The 19,775-nt window shown below is 34.7% G+C and overlaps 1 protein-coding gene across 2 annotated transcripts in view; it reads left to right on the top strand.

Annotated features, from left to right (window-relative positions):
- Tmem196 (transmembrane protein 196) overlaps positions 1-19,212 on the top strand; it is a 77,061-nt gene extending 57,849 nt beyond the window's left edge. For both annotated transcript variants that reach the window (XM_087911458.1, XM_087911457.1), the window contains exons 2-4: positions 8,835-8,891; positions 12,525-12,779; positions 16,560-19,212. In XM_087911458.1, coding sequence (XP_087767584.1) covers positions 8,835-8,891; positions 12,525-12,779; positions 16,560-16,631 — 384 coding nt within the window. In that variant the 3' untranslated portion in view covers positions 16,632-19,212. The remainder of the gene's footprint in view (positions 1-8,834; positions 8,892-12,524; positions 12,780-16,559) is intronic.
- Positions 19,213-19,775: the final 563 nt, after the last annotated feature.

Raw genomic sequence — 19,775 nt, 5'->3', positions numbered from 1 at the left:
TTTTGGTGGTAATTTTGTGTGTTTCTTTTCTTTGAGTTGTGTTGGTGGAGGGTTGTCAGATGTCTGTGCTATTGTGGGTGTTGTTTGTTTCCTTGTGTTGTGGTTTTTCTTCTAGTAATTTCTGTAAGACTGGGTTTGTGGCTACGTGTTGTTTAAATCTGTTTGGTCATGTAATATCTTGTTTTCTTCAGTGATGGTGAAAGAAAGCTTTGCTGAGTATAGTAGTCTGGGCTTGCATCCATGGTCTCTTAGTGTCTGCAGTACATCTACCTAGGATGTTCTGGCTTTCAACATTTTTGTAGAGAAGTCAGGTGTTATTCTGATAGGTTTACTTTTTTTAACATGTTGATTGCTTTTTCTTTGGTATCTTTAAATTATTTATTGATTTCTTCTAACTTTTTTGTCTTCTCTTCCATTTCTTTGAAGGAGTTTTTTACTTCCTGTTTAAGGGTCTCCATCATTTTCATAAGGTTACATTTAAAGTCGAGTTCTTCTTCTTCTTCTGGGTTAGGGTCTTAAAGCCTTCATGTTGTGTGTTTGTTGGATTCTGGTGTTGTCATGTTGTTTTTCAGAATGTTGGAGGAATTCTTGCATTGGCGCTTACCCATTTCTTCCTTCAGTTGAGGCCAGAAGTGTCTTGGCATCTTGGTCCAAACTCTCTGTGGCTGACAATGTTCTTGGAAATTTTTCTTGGTCTGCTCTCTCTTGGGTCCCCTCAACACTGGATCAGGCTTTCAGATCTCCTCTGTCCTGAAGCAGGCTGTGCTGGTGGTTCCAATGAACCTGCAGATGAAAAAGAGGGTGTGGGGGCAGGGTGGAATGAGATAAAGAAGGCCAGCATCTGGGAACACATAAAGCTGGATGGCCAGAAAATCTTAGGGAATTGGAGAGGGCCTGGACTCAGTTCCTTGGGACCAGTCAGCTGTTTGGCCACTTGCTCACCTCTCTGGATCTGCTCAGCAAGTTAAGAGGACCTCTTGCAGACAGAAAGGAACTTTCAAACAGAAAGGCAGGCTTGGGAGGAAGAGTGAGGTGGTATGAAGAAACCCCAATTGCACAAACACTCCCTGCTGACTCCCCAGACCTATCATCCCTGAAGCAGGCTGATTTGGGGTATCCAAGGACCTCACAGATGAAAAGGAGTGCTTGGGAGCAGGGTGGAATGTGGTAAAGAAAGCCAGCAACCAGGAAGACATCCCTCTGTGTGGCCAGAAAAATCTTAGGGAACTGAAGGGGGCCTGGACTCAGACCCCTGGAACCATCTAGGCACGTGACCACCCATTCACCTCTCTGGACCCTCTCAACACAAGAGTAGGGCCTCTTGACGGGCTCCAAAGACCTCGTAGACAGCCCCGCTGTTTTTCAATATATTTCTCACATACATATTATTTCAGGGAAGTATTGGAATATTTTTCAAAGCATTTTGAAAAATATATCCAGATACAAAATACTTCATTGGAACTAGTTACATTATTAGATAACTTGAGATATTTTAATTTTTATTATATTTATTTGTATAAATATGATATTTGTTTATACAATGTTGTATTAAATATGGACATCTGTAAACAACCTGTAAGAATTGGTTCTTTTCGCTGAGGAGTTCTATCCAGAGAGGTGAGTGGGTGCTCACCGGGGTGGTCTGTCCCGAAAGAAAGCACGGCCCCGCCCCCCTCAGCTTCTGAGGCAGGGTCTTTGGTGTTCCACAGGATGCCTCCCTGCCCCCACTGCTGCCACCCTTTTGTCTCCTGTGTCCTTGGAATACCAGATACCCCTGTTTCAGTGCTGAGGAGTCTTATCCAGAGAGTGCTGAGGAGTTCTAGCCAGAGAGTGCTGAGGAGTTTTATCCAGAGAGGAGGAGATGGGCAGGCTCCAATGCAAGAATTCCTCCAACAACCTGAAAGGCAACATGACATGGATTCACCAGAATCCAGGGATCATGAAACTAGAAGAACTGAACACCCTACTCCAGAAGAAATAGAAGAAATCGACTCTAATTGGATCTTTATGAAAATAATAGATGAACTTAAACAGGAGGTGAAAAGCTGCCGTAAAGAAATGGAAGATAAGTATAACAAAAGGATTGAGGAAATGAGTAAAGAAATGGAAGAGAATTATACCAAAAAGTTTGAGGAAATGAGTAAATCCGTAAATGAAATTCTGGGAAACCAAGAAAAAACAATCAAACAGGTAATGGAAACAGTTCAAGATTTGAAAATTGAAATGGAGGTAATGAAGTAAACACAAACCGAGGGCCGGCTGGCTATGGAAAATCTAGGTAAACAAACAGAGACTTCAGAAACAAGCATAACCAACAGAATACAAGAGATAGAAGAAAGAATCTCAGACTCTGAAGACACCATAGAGAAAATAAATGCTCTGACCAAAGAAAACAGCAGATCCAACAAATTCTCATCACAAAACATTTAGGAAATGTGGGACACAATAAAAAACCAAATCTAAGAATAATAGGGGTAGAAGAAGGAGAAGAATTGCAGATCAAAGGTCCAGAAAATATATTCAACAAAATTATAGAAGAAAACTTCCCCAACCTAAAGAACGATATCCCTATGAAGGTTCAAGAAGCATAGATGACACTGAATAGTCTGGATCAAAAAAAAACATCCCCTCACCATATAATAATCAAAACACAAAACATTCAGATTAAAGAAAGAATATTAAGAGCTGCAAAGGAAAAAGGTCAAGTAAATTATAAAGGTAAACCTATCAGACTTACACCAGACTTCTCTATGGAATCCATGAAAGCCAGAAGGTCCTGGATAGAGGTACTGCAGAAACTAAGAGACCATGGATGCAAGCCCAGACTACTATACCCAGCCATGCTATCATTCATTTTCAATGGAGAAAACAAAATATTCCAGAATAAAAATAAATTTAAACAATATGTAGCTACAAATCCAGCCTTACAGAAAGTATTAGAAGGAAAATCACAAGCAAAGGAATCCAACATTTCCAACACCACCTACAATAACTCAGACATCTAGTGACCCTTCACAAGCACAACTCAAAGAAGGAAAACACATACACTCTATTAAAAAAAATAATTGGAGTCAACAACCACTGGTCATTAATATCACCTAATATCAATGGACTCAATTCACCTATAAAAAGGAACAGACTTAGAGATTGGATACAAAAACAGGATCCAACATTCTGCTGCTTATAAGAAACACACCTCAACCACAAAGACAGACATCTACTCAGAGTATAGGGCTGGAAAAAAGGTTTTCCAAGCAAACAGACCTAAGAAACAAGCAGATGTGGCCATTCTAAAATCTAACAAAATTGACATCAAACTAAAATCTATCAGAAGAGATAGAGACATTTCATACTCGTAACAGGAACAATTCATCAGGAAGAAGTCTCAATCCTGAATATCTTTGCCCCTAATATAAAGGCACCCACTTATGTAAAAGAAATACTTCTAGAACTCAAGGCTGTCATGAAACCACACACACTAATAGTTGGAGACTTCAACATACATCTCTCACCAATGGACAGGTCAATCAGACAGAAATCCCACAGAGAAATGAGAGAATTATTGGCGGTATTGAATCAAATGTACTTAACAGATATCTGTAGATTCCACCCAAATAGGAAAGAATATACCTTCTTCTCTGCAGCCCATGGAACCTTCTCAAAAATTGAACATGTACTCGGTAATAAAGCAAACTTCCACAGATACAAAAAAATATTAGTAACCACCTTTGTCTTGTCAGATCACCATGGATTAAAGATAAAATTCAACAACAATACTACCCCCAGGAGCCAACAAACACATATAAGTTGAACTGTCAACTATTAAATCACCCCTGGGTAAAGGAAGAAATAAGGAAAGAAATTAAAATCTTCCTTAAATTTAATGAAAATGAAGACATAACATACCACAACCTATGGGACACTATGAAAGCAGTGATAAGAGGAAAGTTCATAGCACTAAGTGCCCAAGTAAAGAAAACAGAGAAAGCACATATTGGCGATTTAACAGCACACTTGAAAGCTCTAGAAAAAAGAGAAGCAGACTCACCCAGGAGGAGTAGAAGATTGGAAATAATCAAACTGAGGGCTGAGATCAACAAAATAGAAACACAGAAAACAATTCAAATAATCGATGAAACAAAAATCTGGTTCTTGGAGAAAATCAACAAGATTGACAAACCCCTAGCCAAACTAATCAAACAGGAGAGAGAGAACACTCAAATCAATAAGATCAGAAATGAAAACAGGGACATAACCACAGACACAGAGGAAATTCAGAGAATCATTAGATCTTACTATAAAAGCCTGTACACCACAAAATTGGAAAATGTAAAAGAAATGGACATGTTTTTAGATAAGTACTATAAACCAAAGTTGAACGAAGACCAGGTGAACTATCTAAATAGAACTGTAAGTCGTGAAGAATTGGAAGCTGTTATCAAAAAACTCCCTACCAAAAAAAGCCCAGGACCAGATGGTTTCAATGTGGAATTCTACAAGAACTTCCAGGAAGAGCTAATACCTACACTTCTTAAAGTATTTCACAATATAGAAACAGAAGAGTCATTGCCAAACTCTTTCTATGAAGCTACAGTCACCCTAACACTAAAACCACACAAAGATACAACCAAGAAAGAGAATTACAGGCCAGTCTCACTCATTAATATCGATGCAAAAATTCTCAACAAAATCCTGGAAACCAAATCCAAGAACACATTAGAAAAATCATGCATTATGATCAGGTGGGCTTCATTCCAGAGATGCAGGACTGGTTCAACATATGCAAATCTGTCAATGCTATCCATCATATAAATAAACTGAAAGAAAAAAAACATATGATCATTTCATTGGATGCTGAAAAAGCATTTGACAAAATTCAACACCCCTTTATGATAAAGGTGTTGGAGAGATTGGGGATACAAGGATCATCCCTAAATATAATAAAAGCAATATACAGCCAGCCGACAGCTAACATCAAACTGAATGGAGAGAAACTCAAAGCCATTCCCCTAAAATCAGGAACATGACAAGGCTGTTCACTCTCTCCTCACCTCTTCAATATAGTGCTTGAAGTTCTAGCAATAGCAATAAGAAAACATAAGGGGATCAAGGGGATTCAAATTGGAAAGGAAGAAGTTAAACTCTCGTTATTTGCAGATGATATGATAGTATAAATAAGCGATCCCAAAAACTCTACCAAAGAACTCCTACAGCTGATAAACACCTTTAGTAATGTGGCAGGATACAAGATCAACTCCAAAAAGTCCATTGCCCTTCTTTACACAAAGGATAAAGAAGCAGAGAGGGACATCATAGAAACATCACCTTTCATGATAGCCACAAATAGCATAAAATATCTTGGGAGAGACCAAGGAAGTGATAGACCTATTTGACAAGAACTTTAATCCTTGAAGAAAGAAATTGAGGAAGATACCAGAAAATGGAAAGACCTCCCCTGCTCTTGGATTGGGAGAATCAACATAGTAAAAGTGGCAATTCTACCAAAAGCAATCTATAGATTCAATGCAATCCCCATCAATATCACTTCAAACTTCTTCACAGACCTTAAGAGAACAATAATCAAGTTTACATGGCAAAGCAAAAAACCCAGGATAGCCAAAACAATCTTATACAATAAAGGAACTTCTGGAGGCATTACCATCCCTGACTTCAAACTCTATTACAGAGCGACAGTATTGAAAACAGCTTGGTATTGGCATAACAACAGAGAAGTCGACCTATGGAATCGAGCAGAAGACCCGGATATTAACCCACAAATCTATGAACACCTGATTTTTGACAAGGGAGCTAAAGGTATACAATGGAAGAAGGAAAGCATCTTTAACAAATGGTGCTGGCATAACTGGATGTCAACCAGTAGAAGAATGAAAGTAGATCCATATCTATCACCATTCACAAAAACTCAAGTCCAAATGGATTAAAGACCTCAATATTTATCTGACCACTTTGAACCTGATAGAAGAGAAAGTGGGAAGTAGTCTACAAGATATAGGCACAGGAGGTCACTTCCTAAGTAGAACCCCAATAGCACAGACAATAAGAAAATCAGTGAATAAATGGGACCTCCTGAAAATGAGAAGCTTCTGTAAAGCAAAGGACACTGTCAGTAAGACAAAAAAACTACCTTCTGACTGGGAGAAGATCTTCACCAACCCCTCAACAGACAAAGGTCCGATCTCTAAAACATACAACGAACTCAAGAAGCTAGATACTAAAGCTCTAATTAACCCAATTAAAAAATGGGGTACTGAACTGAACAGAGAATTCACAACAGATGAACTTTGAATGGCCAAAAGACACTTAAGGTCATGCTCAACCTCCTTAGCAATCAGGGAAATGCAAATCAAAACAACTGTGAGATACCATCTTACACCTGTCAGAATAGCTAAACTTAAAAATATCAATGATAGCCTATGCTGGAGAGGATGTGGAGTGAGGGGAACACTCATCCATTGTTGGTGGGAATGCAAACTTGTGCAGCCACTGTGGAAATCAGTGTGGCGGTTTCTCAGGAATCTGGGAGTCAACCTTCCTCAGGACCCAGCAATTCCACTCTTAAGAATATACCCAAGAGATGCCCTATCATACTACAAAAGTATTTGTTCAACTATGTTCATAGCTGCACTAATTGTAATAGCCAGAACATGGAATCAAGCTAGGTGCCCCTCAATAGAAGAATGGTTAAAAATGGTGTGGAACATGTACACATTAGAGTTTTACTCAGTATTAAAAAAAAATGACGTCTTGAATTTTACATGCAAATGGATGGACATAGAATACCCTTTACTGAGTGAGGTAAGCCAGACCCAAAAATAGGAGTGTGGTATGTATTCACTCATAAGTGGATTCTAGCCATAGTTATAGGTCTTTGAGTCTATAATTCGTGATCCTTGAGAAGCTAAATAAGAAGGTGAACCTGAAGAAATTCATATAGTTATCCTCCTGGATATAGGAAGTAGTCAAGATTGCAAGGCAAACTTGAGTGCACTGGGGGGGGGGTTGGAAGTAAGGGGAGATGGTTAGAGAGAAGGGAGAGGGGGAGGATTGGGGATGCGTGGGTGAATGAGATTGGGGGAGGAAGGATGGATATGGGAGCAGGCAAGTATATATCTCAACTAAGGGAGCCATTTTAGGGTTGGAAAGAGACTTGTTTCTGGAGTGGTTCTCAGGCCCAAGGAGAGGTCCCAGATTCTTTCGTGGGCAGCAGAGGAGAGGGTGCCTGAACTGGCCTTGGCCCATAACCATACTGATGAATGTTTTGCTTATCACCATAGAACCTTCATCTGGCGATGGATGGAGATAGAGACAGAGACACATATTGGAATACTGGACTTACTCCCTAGATCCAAATGAGAAGCAGAATGAGGGAAAACGTGAGCAAGATAGGCAGTACCAGAGGGAAACTTAATCCGACGATGGATGGCGATACAGACGAAGACCCACATTGGAGCACTGGACTGAGCCCCTCAAGGTCCAAATGAGGAGCAGAAGGAGGGAGAACATGAAAAAAGAAATCAGGACCGCGAGGGGTGCGTACACCCACTGATACAAGGGGACTGATCGAATGAAAGCTCTTCAAGGCCAGCTGGACTGGGACTGAACGAGCATGTGATCATACCGGATTCTCAGAAAGTGGCTGACATGGGGGCTGTCTGAGAAGCCTTTGATAATGGCTCTGGGACTTGTTTCGTCTGCATGTACTGGCTTTTTGGGATCCTAGTCTGTTTGGATGCTCACCTTCCTAGGCCTGGAGGGAGGGTGGAGGAACTTGAACTTCCCACAGGGCAGGAAACCCTGACTGTTCTTTGTACTGGAGAGAGAGGAGAGAGGGAGTGGGGGGGGAGAAAGAGTGGGGAGAATAGGAGGGTATGGGGAGGAGGAGAGGAAGTGGAAATTTTTATAAACAAACAAATAAAAAAAAGTAATAGAACACTAAAATAAAGAATTGGTTCTTTTCAATTTATGAGTCACAGAATATGAACTCAGGCTGTCAGGTTTGGTGGCAAGTACCTTACTCACTATAAAATGAAAAAAAATCAAAAAATTAAAACCCAAATAGAAACAGGTTTCTTAGCAAATATAAATCATGAATTTTCTTATTATTTTTATAAATTAATTATTTTAACTGAATGGTTAGCCAACTCAAATATGAACAAATTTTTATTCAAACATCCTTAAATATTTTGATACAATTAAACTCTTGACTATTTTATCATGGGTAGAATATTTAATGTACTTTCTTTGCAATTAATATTATTTCTTATTAATATGAAATTTTATGGCATCAATTGCTTTGTCTGGGTTCTTTGGACATGTCCACAGAGACAATCTTTCTGTCAGAATGGTGCAATCAATGTCTGAAAATATGCAGCAAATTTTGTCTCTATAGAGAATGATCTTCTTTTTTGATGTCTTATAATTTTATCTGTGGTATTTTTCTTAACCATTTGACAACCTATTGAGGTCTAAGTGCTTAATGTGAATAAATGTCTTATAATATATTTGTCTCTGAGAAAGTTGAAAAGAAAATGACAATGAAGTGAGTCAAGAGGAACAAAATTCTAGTTTCTTTACTTCACAATTTTTTTTTCCTGGTGACAAACTGATTAAAGTATTGACTAAGTCTCACAATTAGCTTTTACAAAAAATAAATAAAATTTAGCCTTCTATATTCTACAACAAGACTTTTATTTTGTCTTGATGGGAATCTGAGACATGCAAGCTTGCTTGGAGAAAGTGTCGTGAATGGATTATAATGAGTTAAACATATCTTTTATCTATATAAATAAAATAATTCTTCTTTTCTTTTCCAGTTTCTTCTTTGTGGCATATGTGGAATACTGTGCGCCAAAAAAAAATCAGGACTTGTTGTAAGTTTTCGCGTTGTTTCTATCCTATATTGAAGGGTTTGAAATTCAAAACAGAAATGATAACTAGAGAACTTTTGTCTACTTAATGTTACTAATTCAGGGTTAAAGAGAAACTAAGAAGCAAATTTGGGGTTCAGTGTTTCAAAGAAAACTATCAAGAATGTTAGAGATAAGTAAAACACCAGGCCGGACAGTGGTGGTGTGTGCATTTAATCCCAGGACTTGGGAGGCAGAGGCAGGCAGATTTCTGCGAGTTTGTGGCCAGCCTGGACAACAAGAGCTGGTTCCAGGACAGGTTCCAAAGTCACAGAGAAACCCTGTATCAAATAAAAAACCAAACAAAAAACACCAAAGTTCTTGAAAAACAATCTTAGATACACTTTAAATATTTGAATATTTAAACTTTAATATTTGCTCTACATGAGAGTTTTTATACATTTTTCCTGTGGAGACACTCAAGAAATTATCTGGGTCCTTCATGGAACAATAAACTTAAAACTTTATAATGTGGGAAATTGACCTGAATAAATATAGATCTGGGACTGAGGATTACTTTTTTTCTTTTTTTACTGTGAAGTTAATTTTGCAGAGCACCAAGAAAGAGGTGCTATTTGGTTGAAACTGATTCTTTTTAAAGATGTATTTAATAAATTTTTCTTACTGTGAATACATATATAATCATTTTCTGATGTTTTATTGTAGTATCAACGGATTCTGGAATAGGCAACATACTTCCTGTTAATTCTGATTTTGGCCGTGAGGGAACCCTACATGCTGAAGTGAGGACTCAGTCCTTATGACATTTTTATCAGAGTTTAAAAGAAGGAAAAGGCATGATTTATTCTACTGGTACCAAACAAAAGATCATAAGCTTTTATTAATTGTCAAATTTAGTTACACAATCACCCTGAAGAATGTTCTTTGAGCTAAAAAAAATGTTTTCCTGTAACAAGTCAGGTGTGGTGTCAGAGTAGTAAGTATGGAGGTCTTCCCAATAATTCTCATCTTCCATCTTTCTCTGTGATGATATCTACTCAGGAAAGGCAGATAAAACATTCACTGTGGCATCCATGTGTAAAATAATTGTTAAACGTTTGAAGGAAATGGGAATGTTTGGGGAAGTATGTTAATATTTTCAGTTGGTAGCTATAATTCTTCTATTACTCTTTAGGTATGACCTTTATTCTTCACACACTTTTTAATTATTAATACCAGTTATAGTTGTATTGGAACAGTTAGTTTAGACCAAAAAATTAAAAGAAAGTAAAAATGAATGGAAGGGATGGGAGAAGGAGAGAGGATTATTTCATTTTGAAGGAGCTGCATGTCTTTACTGCCAATCTAACTCTTTTATATGTTATAAAAGTAAACTTTTTGAAAAGTCCCATGTATATGTAGTTACCATTAGACAGTGCAGTATCTTCCTTTATTTTCTGAAATCCATAATGACAGGTAGCTCCAAAGATTTCCAGTTTCCAGTAAATGTTTTACAACATGTCTTCTTTCCTAATATAACTTCAGTCTAGAATCACTTGTCTAATGGTGTTTGAAATAGTATATGACTAAAAGCCTGGGCACTAATTCTAATACTTTAATTCATAGGTGAAAAAATTCTGCCAACACATATCTATGCATTGTCATTAACTATTAAAGAAAATGAGAAAAGCTTTAGCAGACACAGAGGTGTTTCTGTAAAAACAGTTATTTTGTTTATTTTAAAAAACACTATTCACTACTCAAAGTCTATAATATACGTTCATTTAATATTGTGTGTGAGTAAATATCAAAATATGTACTCAAGAAACTGCAGGGCAAGTGAGTATCATTTAAAATAGTATATAAATGATTAATTTTACTTAAGTTTTAAAATACACATTATAACTAAATAGAACAGTTTTGTAATTTAGTAATCAATTTTCAACAATATATTCAATAAGATTTTATTCAATATATTCAAAAAGATTTTATTGTTTCACCATTGGGTTATCAATCCTGATAAGTAACCTGACATAAGCACCATAAGTAATGCAGAATTAAGTTGGAGAAATGAAGCAAATGATGGGACAAGTAGAAATATTTGCCTGTCTGCATTTTCTTAGTGCAGTCCAAGCATTCATGGCCTGGCCCTCTCCTGGTACTTCACTGAAGGAAATAGATTGCAACACTATTTTGATAAATTTTTCTTTCTCTACTCCTAAATCGATGTACTCTCCCCCTCTCTCTGATACTGACTATACCATACTTAATATGTTAAACCTCATTGCAGTAAAGAGCATAAAAATTGGATAATTATTACATAATTAGAAGGAATTGCATAATTTCTTCTAATGAGAAAGGCTGCCTCACTTAGGGCCAGTGCTCAAATATTACTTGTTGAGCTCAACTAACTGTTGAAAGCAAACAATATCTTATAATGTAAAAAATAAGTCATAAAATATGCTATCAAGCTGTTTGTCCTAAAGAATTAACACAACAAATAAGATCAATAATATCCAGGAAGGTCTTCTGAAAAAGTTATGACTTTTTTCTGCTAGCTGTGCAAGGAAAAAGCAAAATTATTTCCAGGAAACTATAAATGTACATGTTATGAAATGTGTGTGGTGTGTCAATGCTTAAGAAAGGTTTGCTGGGAGTGTAGCACAGTTGTAGAGTGCTTGCCTAGCATATGAGAAGTTCTGTTTGGTCCTAAGAACTAGGAAGAAAAGTGTGTAATTGGCTACTGTGCTCCAGAAATGGAAATATGAATGGATAATAAATAAGTCTCATCCTCTAAAAAGCTGTTAAATCCTATAGGGTAATTTAGACCAGTTCCCTAAAGCAAATACAGTTATTATGAGGTTCTTTAAAGAGTCAACTAAATTCATTAGTATTCACAGAATATTTTTGCACAGAAAGCATATTACTTACTGCTGCCAAGGGTCCTCCATAGATTGATTAAGCATTTTAACTCTATGAATATGAGATCCATATTAAACCAGTAGTAAGATCAAGAATAAAAGCCATGTTCTTTGTTTCTTAAACACAATCAAACAACACTTTTGCAACAGAAGCTGTGTAATATTTGTTGTGGTGTCTCAGGGCAACAAAAGATTTCACTGATTTTGAGTCAAACTATGGAAAGTTCCAAAGATGCCCATTTGGGGAAATACATAAAAATGATTTAATTAGGTAGAAGTTACCGATACTTGGAATCTTGAGAAGATTTCAGAATTGAACAGAATTTAAGTCAGAGAATCTGAAGTGATCACCATTCATTTTTCCAAATTATATTAGTGTTTCTTTCAGAAGACCTCTGGGAGGGATCACCAAGTGATGCCTGCTTCTCAAAGGCTTGCATATTAGAGACTGGCATTATTTTCATCTGGATCTAGACAAAAGCTAAATTTGGTTTACTTAAGAGTTTTATAAAATATATATCATTGGTTTCATTTTAGTTCTGTGATGTACTTTCTATGTAGTGAATCAGACTGAGTGGAGTCGTCACTGACTGTCACCTGTCACCTCTTAATAATCAAATAGAACACATGCTTTTCATTGTAAGTTTACAATTCTTGGCCTGCAGCATCACAAGGCTCTATGTTCTGGACATCTCAATCTTATCAACTTAAACATCCTCTTTCTTCTTCTTCACAGATGATCCTCTTTTCAGCTTGTTGTATCTGTGGACTCATTGGTGGCATCCTGAATTTTCAATTTCTTCGGGCAGTCACAAAGAAGACCTCATCAGTGTACCCACTGCACCTCGCTTCCATGTCTTTGGCATGTATTGGCATTGGAGGATGTACTCTGTCCTCCTGGCTCACTTGTCGTCTAGCCAGCTATGAGCAAAGGAGAATGTTCTCAGAAAGGGAACATTCCCTGCATCATTCTCATGAAATGGCTGAGAAAGTGAGTTTTGTTATTTTGCCTCACACTGCTGCCACGTAATGAAAATAGTAATGTAGGTGAATCAATTTACAAGCTTAGATGGAAATTTGGGAATCACATTTTATAAGTTTGACCCTGTTAGATTAAGAAAATGTTGTTTTAAAATTAATTTCTTTCTAAATTTTAAAAGCACAGCCATTTTTAGCACAATTTTGTAGCATCCGTTTATTCAAAACCATAGCTCCTGAAATAGCATTTCACAAAATATTAAGCACCTTATAAATATAAATTTTCATGTATTATACTGAGGAAAACCATAAACTAAATACAGCCTCCACTTAATAATTCCATCTTTAGCAATCACATGAACTCTCTTCTCCAGTACATCCTTTGTGCTTATAATTTGATGTGTTTGATTATGTAAATTGGATCCTCAAGCAGAGAAAAGTTCTTTAATAAGGTAACAAAAGCCTTGTATATGAGTGCAGATATTACAATTCTTATAAAGCTTCATTGAACTCTCATCTAAACTTCATGCATATTTGGATAGCTTTTTCTGTATTTTAAAAAATGCTGTTTGCATAATTGTTTTATGAAACCAATTAAAACAGAAAGTAATACTAGTTGCATTAAAGAGCAATTAAAATAGAAAGAGCTGTGTATTCCAATTACATTTGGTATACATTTCCAAATTCAGTTCCTGTAACTTCATCTATTGAGGAAAAGATAAACATCTGTAAAAATCAACTCACTAAATTAATGGGCAAATTATATTTTGATTTATTTCTTGAAAATTAAATTCTACAGTAATAGCATAAAAGAAATAGTAGCAATAGTTATGCATATTTCTGTATAATGTTATTCTAATGTTAATAAATATTTATTTTGTAGTTCATCTGTCTTCATTTCATATCTTGTCTATACATTAGGAGAAGAAATTCTCATTTACTGTTCCAAGGAAGTAATTGTGGACATATTTGTACATTTAAAATAAAAGATTTGACATTATATTAGAAAAACTGATGTCTTCAAATAAGTTATTAAAATAAAAGATTAGTACATATTGTATAACTGCTCCTTTATTTTCTATTTTTATGCTAATGTTATTTAACTCTTCTTTGTATATATTTTTCAATATTTATTGTATAATTGTTATATTTACATTAGAGATTGAGGGCTATTGAAATAACCAACTTGCCCAGCTGCCCGGTGGTGCCCCTGACACCAGAGTTACCTACAAGGTATGCTGACTTCTAGGGAGTTACCATGTTGGAATGTTGCTACAGAAAGCTCTACCTTTATTAGAAAGCCATGATGCCAGTAGATCAGTCTGGACTGATGCTGTATGATCCTCAAAATATCCCTTTCAGAAGGTCTATTCTGAGGAGCAGACATAACCTACATGGCAGAATCTTACAAAATCTAAGTTGGTAGGGAATTTCAATTATTCACCCTGCCTCTAAGCATTGAAGCACATCTCTGCTTGGATCATAATTCTCTTTATTCTCTGCTGCATCACAATTCTGACTCAGTTTCCTCATTCACATATGAAACTTTTCCTTTAAATAATAAATGAGTCTGGATAAAGTTACACTGTGTATTTCTGTCATAACAATATTGCGTGAATCAAAGTTTAAAATTAATTAGTAAAATGTTTGTATATAAAGTTTCTATTGCTAAAATTAGCTGATCTATTATATTACATTTCTAGTTGTTAACAACAGTCAAGGCTCTTGGTTTGACCAAAGAGACTAACTGGAAATACAGAAAGTTACATTTTTAGTCCATTTGAATGATGTATATTTTTATAAATATTCTAGTCTTCTCTTGGATAAATTAGAAGTATGATCTTATTAAATTGGAAAAGCCAATTTGCAAATGAAATGATGAGACTCATCCATTTAAAACTAACTTCTCTATTAGTTTCTCTCAATAATTTTACTGTATCTGAGTCTGAGTAATTTTAGTTAAGAAAACTCTTGAATTTGTAAGATTATAGAAAGCATTTTTTCTAAAAATCTTACACTAAAAGATTGATACTATAGTTTTATGGGATTTAGGCATTTTTTTCTTGTTTTTCATTTGAACTCTTCTTAGAGAAGGGGAAAAACAGCTGAAATTCTTATTTCTATGCACTTACTATGAAGTTTGCTTTTTCAGCCATGCAGTGGTAGTGCATGCCTTTAATCCTAGCACTTAGGAGCAGGAGCAGACAGATCTCTTTGAGTTCGAGGCCTGCCTGGTCTACAAGAACTAGCTCCAGGACAGGCACCAAAGCTACAAAGAAACCTAGTCTCAAAAAGCAAGCAAACAAACAAACAAAAAACCCAGAAGTTTGCTTTCTCTTCTAGCAGAATAAATAAGAAATTGTAAACTTTATCCTGATGTTTGGGAATTGAGTTTGGTTAATTTTTCCATTAATCAGTATTTTATCATTATAAGCCTAACACCAGCCCAATGACCCTTACATTTCCAGATCAGCTTTCATTGTGCCTTCTTTAGAAACTTTCCCAACAGAAACAAAATGAAAATGGTATCAAGCAGAAGAATATGAAACCAGGAATTTTCACTTGAAACGTTTTTGCTGTCCTTCAGAAAGTCAACATGAAGTATAGAATTTCTAATCTTGAATAAAGGACAATTTTGCTAATATATAATATCTATAGTGTGCTTATTATATGCTAATATATTATCTATAATACTATTATAAATGTGAATGGGCCTCTGATCTCATGACTCCTTTTTATATAATGAAGGACTTAATAGCTAATAAATAGGGGCTTAGAATGTGGCATAGTTGGTGGAGTGGTTCTCTAGCATCTTGAGCATCTTATAGACAGGCCTGAGTTACTCCAACTCCAAATCTGAGCATGAGGATTATAAATTTAAGGCCATTCCCAGGTACATAGTAATTTCTTCCAAGCAGTTACTACATCAGATCTTGTCTGAAAAATCAACCAACCAACCAACCAACCAACTTAACAAACAAACAAAAACAGTCAATAAACTATATGAATTTAAATACCCTAAAATTTAAACATTTTCTATAATTGCAAATGAAACTCTTTATGTTACTTTTCATGTCTGTTTATTCACATCTTCACAAACACATTTCTGTTATTTCTTAGTAATGACAACATTAAAAACATGCCCCAAGTTTTCATTGCCCCAGTTGCTTTTTTTGTGTGTAAATGATAATGTCATTAAAAACAATTTCCTGTCTAGGCATGATGATTTACACCTAGAATATCAACATTCAGAAAACTGAGGCAGAAAAATTGCAAGTTTGAAACAACTCTGAGGTACATTCAAGTTTTACATCAGTCTGGCCCACATTTCTAAACCCTTTTCAAAAGAAATATCTGTCTCACTGTGAATGTCTTTGAGTTCATAAGCAAAAGGCTCCACATTTTAAAAATTTTCTATAAACACCTACAGAATATTTTTGTATTTTGTTGATGTGCTTGGCAGAGGAGCCGTGTTTTGGCAAAACCTGGTCAATTAGGCATCTTCTTTCTAGGTTAGTTCATTCCAAAAGTGAGTTGAAGTAAAAGGGGGAAATGTGGGCATGTGAAAAGATAATGTATATCTTGTGTATATAATTCTTGGCTGTCACTTCAAATTTTTCGTGTGATTTAAGACTCCAAGAAATTTTATTTCCTAAATCACAATAACAGTATCAATCATTGTCCTTTCCCACAAAATACTCTTCAATGATTTGTAATCTCTGCTTTACTACTAAGCCTATCAATGTCTTACTCTGAAGTGAATTTTAATTCATTCATATTATTTTGCAAACAGGAAATGACAGAGAATATGCTCAATGGAGGACCACAGCCAATATTTAATGGAAGAGTACAATCAATGTTTTAAAGAACTGAGCATTTTTCAGGTTGTTCATGAAGCAGGAGATGTTGAAGTCCTGGGAGCTGCAGTTAAAACATTTGTTGCATTTGCAGTTATTTCTCCTGAGCATCCACTAAAATTATTCCTTCTCAATTGTGCCTCACTTACCATCAGCCTTTTCTATAGGGTAAAAACTTTCCAGAAACAGTGTAGATTTTAGTCTCCTCAGGAGTTGTTCTGAAAAAGACTCTTCCAGAAAACTAAATGGAACAGCTGTGATGACTACAATACACAAACAGCAGTTGACTAGCATGAGCTTTAGTATTGTAATTGCCTATTTTATGAATACTTCAAAAGTAAACACATCAAGAACTAACAATAACATATTGAAGTTTTTGTTTTGAAAGACTACTGACTTCAAGTATATTACAAATCAAAGCCTCAGCAATGCCTTTTTGTAACATTGTAATTAATGTCAGTTTGTGAATTAGCTAAGTTTCATAGTTTATTTATAAATTATAAAAAGTACAGCATAAAAGGTGAAATTTTAGTGAAAGAATATTAATCTGTATGATATTATTTCACTTTTGCACAAGTTAAAATGTTGTGTAAGATAAGTATCTTTTCACCATATTGTGCATATTAATCTGCATGTTCATGATAAAATTTAAAAACAAAGTATGTGTTAAACATAGATATAAGTATACTGTAAATAGAGAAAATACATACAGCATATATTTATAGCTACATAAATAAAAATAGGAAATAGTAAATAAATTGTGTGGGCATGAGGATATTCTACAAGTTATAGGAAGAACATTGATCAAAGATTTACAAGACTATAAGGTCACAGACTTAGTTTCTCCTCTTTCTGTCCATTTTCTTCTTTTTGTTAAATATATTGTATGTAGATAGAATTGTGGCTTACATTTATAGAGCTGAGTGAATTGAATATCAAATCATAAATTACATAGTTATTGGGCATATTACTGTGATCATGGTGTTTATGTAAAAGTAATTTTTAATATTTATTTATAAATATAACTTTAATATTATATGTTTATATTTATAAACAAAAGTTTTTATTTAGGATTATTCTTGATATGTTAATTTCAAATAATATTCATCTAAATTTAATTATACAGAAGGAAAGATAATTTACTACCCTACATAAAGTTACTACTAGATTTTTTGTATTTTATTTAAGTGTCTTGTGTCCTTTGATGATTAATATAAACTTATACAGACTGGTCATATTTGAGCAAGTGTATATTGAAAGCATCTGATGGTATTCTCAGTATAAGAAAATTGAAAGATAAACTGACATTCATATAGCTAGATTCAATTCATCTCTTCCACAGTGGAAAAATAAAATAACAACTAACAATATATATAAATGAGTAAATAGCATGGACTTTGAAATGTTTTTGAAAACTAATTTCTGACAACCTACAAAGTAATAGTTTTAAATAAGTAACACTTCACTATATATTTTTATTACTTGCCAAAACTAAACAAATTTCAACTCATTTTTATGAGTTATTCAATTACAGGAAAATGCATACCTTTATTGCTCAGTATAAGAAAAGATTATAATCACAAAGAAGACAGGAGTTTTTTTTATTTTGTTAACAAAACAGCAATAATTTGGTCTATGAGACTTTGACAAGGCTGCTGAAATTTACTCCTCAGAAAATTATGACTGAACAGAAATAGCTGTCCTCTACTTGTGTTTTGGTATAGTTTTGACTCTTCCCACAATTGTTTGGATACTTTATCTTCTGGTATATTACAGATTGTGTCCAGAGATTCAATCTCAAATAGTGAATAAGAATTATAAACTGTTCATTTCATGTCACATATAGGCCTATTTCTCACTGACTATATAAACTTTAAAATGTAGAAATCTCATGTATTTTAACAAATTGAGGCAGGAGATAGCTTCATCTTTAAATGAGAAACCACTGGCTCTAATTTTGGTATCATTTCTCTGTAGACATTTTAAAAAATACAAAATCAAAATACATCAACACATTTAATGCCATTTGAATTTATTTTTTAAAGCACTTACTAAAAGAAAAAATATTATATCACTGCTCTGAAACACAGTTAAAAAGAAATACAAACACTTCAGTTATCTAAATAATTTAGTGTGTGTGTTGGCAATCAATTCTAAATTGTAATTATTTCAAATCAGTGTTTTCTTGAGTCCCGTTGGAATTATTTACTTGGGATATGAAGTGATTCTTGATAAGTACAGGGCATTAAGACATTATGTAAGTAATTAAAGTTTAATTTTGACCAAAAACTAACAAGGAATCAAAAACATTGATGCCTACATAATAGTTTTAGTACATACTTACCCTCGAGGAAACATGATGTTATACTAAATTAGAAAATATACACGAAACTGATTTGGGGTATCAAATCAGTTTGATATGCAATTTGGTATGCTTTACATACAAACAGAAAAAGTTGTCATTTATTGAAAATTAAAAAATATTCATATGTTTATATGTGCACGATATACACTCAACTGTTTTGAAATGGAATGTTGTATGATAACTTTCAATGTTTATATAATAAAGCTATATGCTTTGAAACAACAGAGCCTATGAGCCTTGTATTTTTATAGTACAAAATGGTCTATTTCAATAAATTTGTATAAAAACTACTATTCTGACACTGGTGGAGAGACAGACTCCTGAGAATAAAGAAGAAGGGGGTCAGAGAATAAAGAATAGAATTCAAGAAGGTGGTTATTTGACATAGAAAAGATGAGAAAATGTCCTAATGCACACTGATTGAATAGAGTCAAGATATAAAAAGAAGAAAATGATTATAATAAAGTAATATCCCTAAGATTCAGGAGAAAATAAAGTATAAACCAACAGGGGCATAAAGAAATGTTGACAAGATGAGATAATATATGTCACAAATTAATTGATATTTAAGAGAATTCTGATGTCCTACTTAAATTTCTCAAATCAGTTGTCATCAGTGTTAGCAGTGGCAATGACCCATTTCAAACATATTTCTATATATTTCAAGTCAATTATTCTCCATTTGATGTGCTCTAAATGACATAAAAATAAACCAATTATTCTAATAACGAAAGAGTCTCTTAACTAGTATTTATGTTTTTCTAGCTGTGGTAATATTTCCTAGTTT

This window comes from Myodes glareolus, chromosome 11, assembly GCF_982192425.1.
Source record: "Myodes glareolus chromosome 11, mMyoGla1.1, whole genome shotgun sequence".
Lineage (NCBI taxonomy): Eukaryota > Metazoa > Chordata > Mammalia > Rodentia > Cricetidae > Myodes > Myodes glareolus.
Note: the sequence above shows the minus strand (reverse complement) of the source record. Positions and strands in the feature narration are given on the sequence as shown.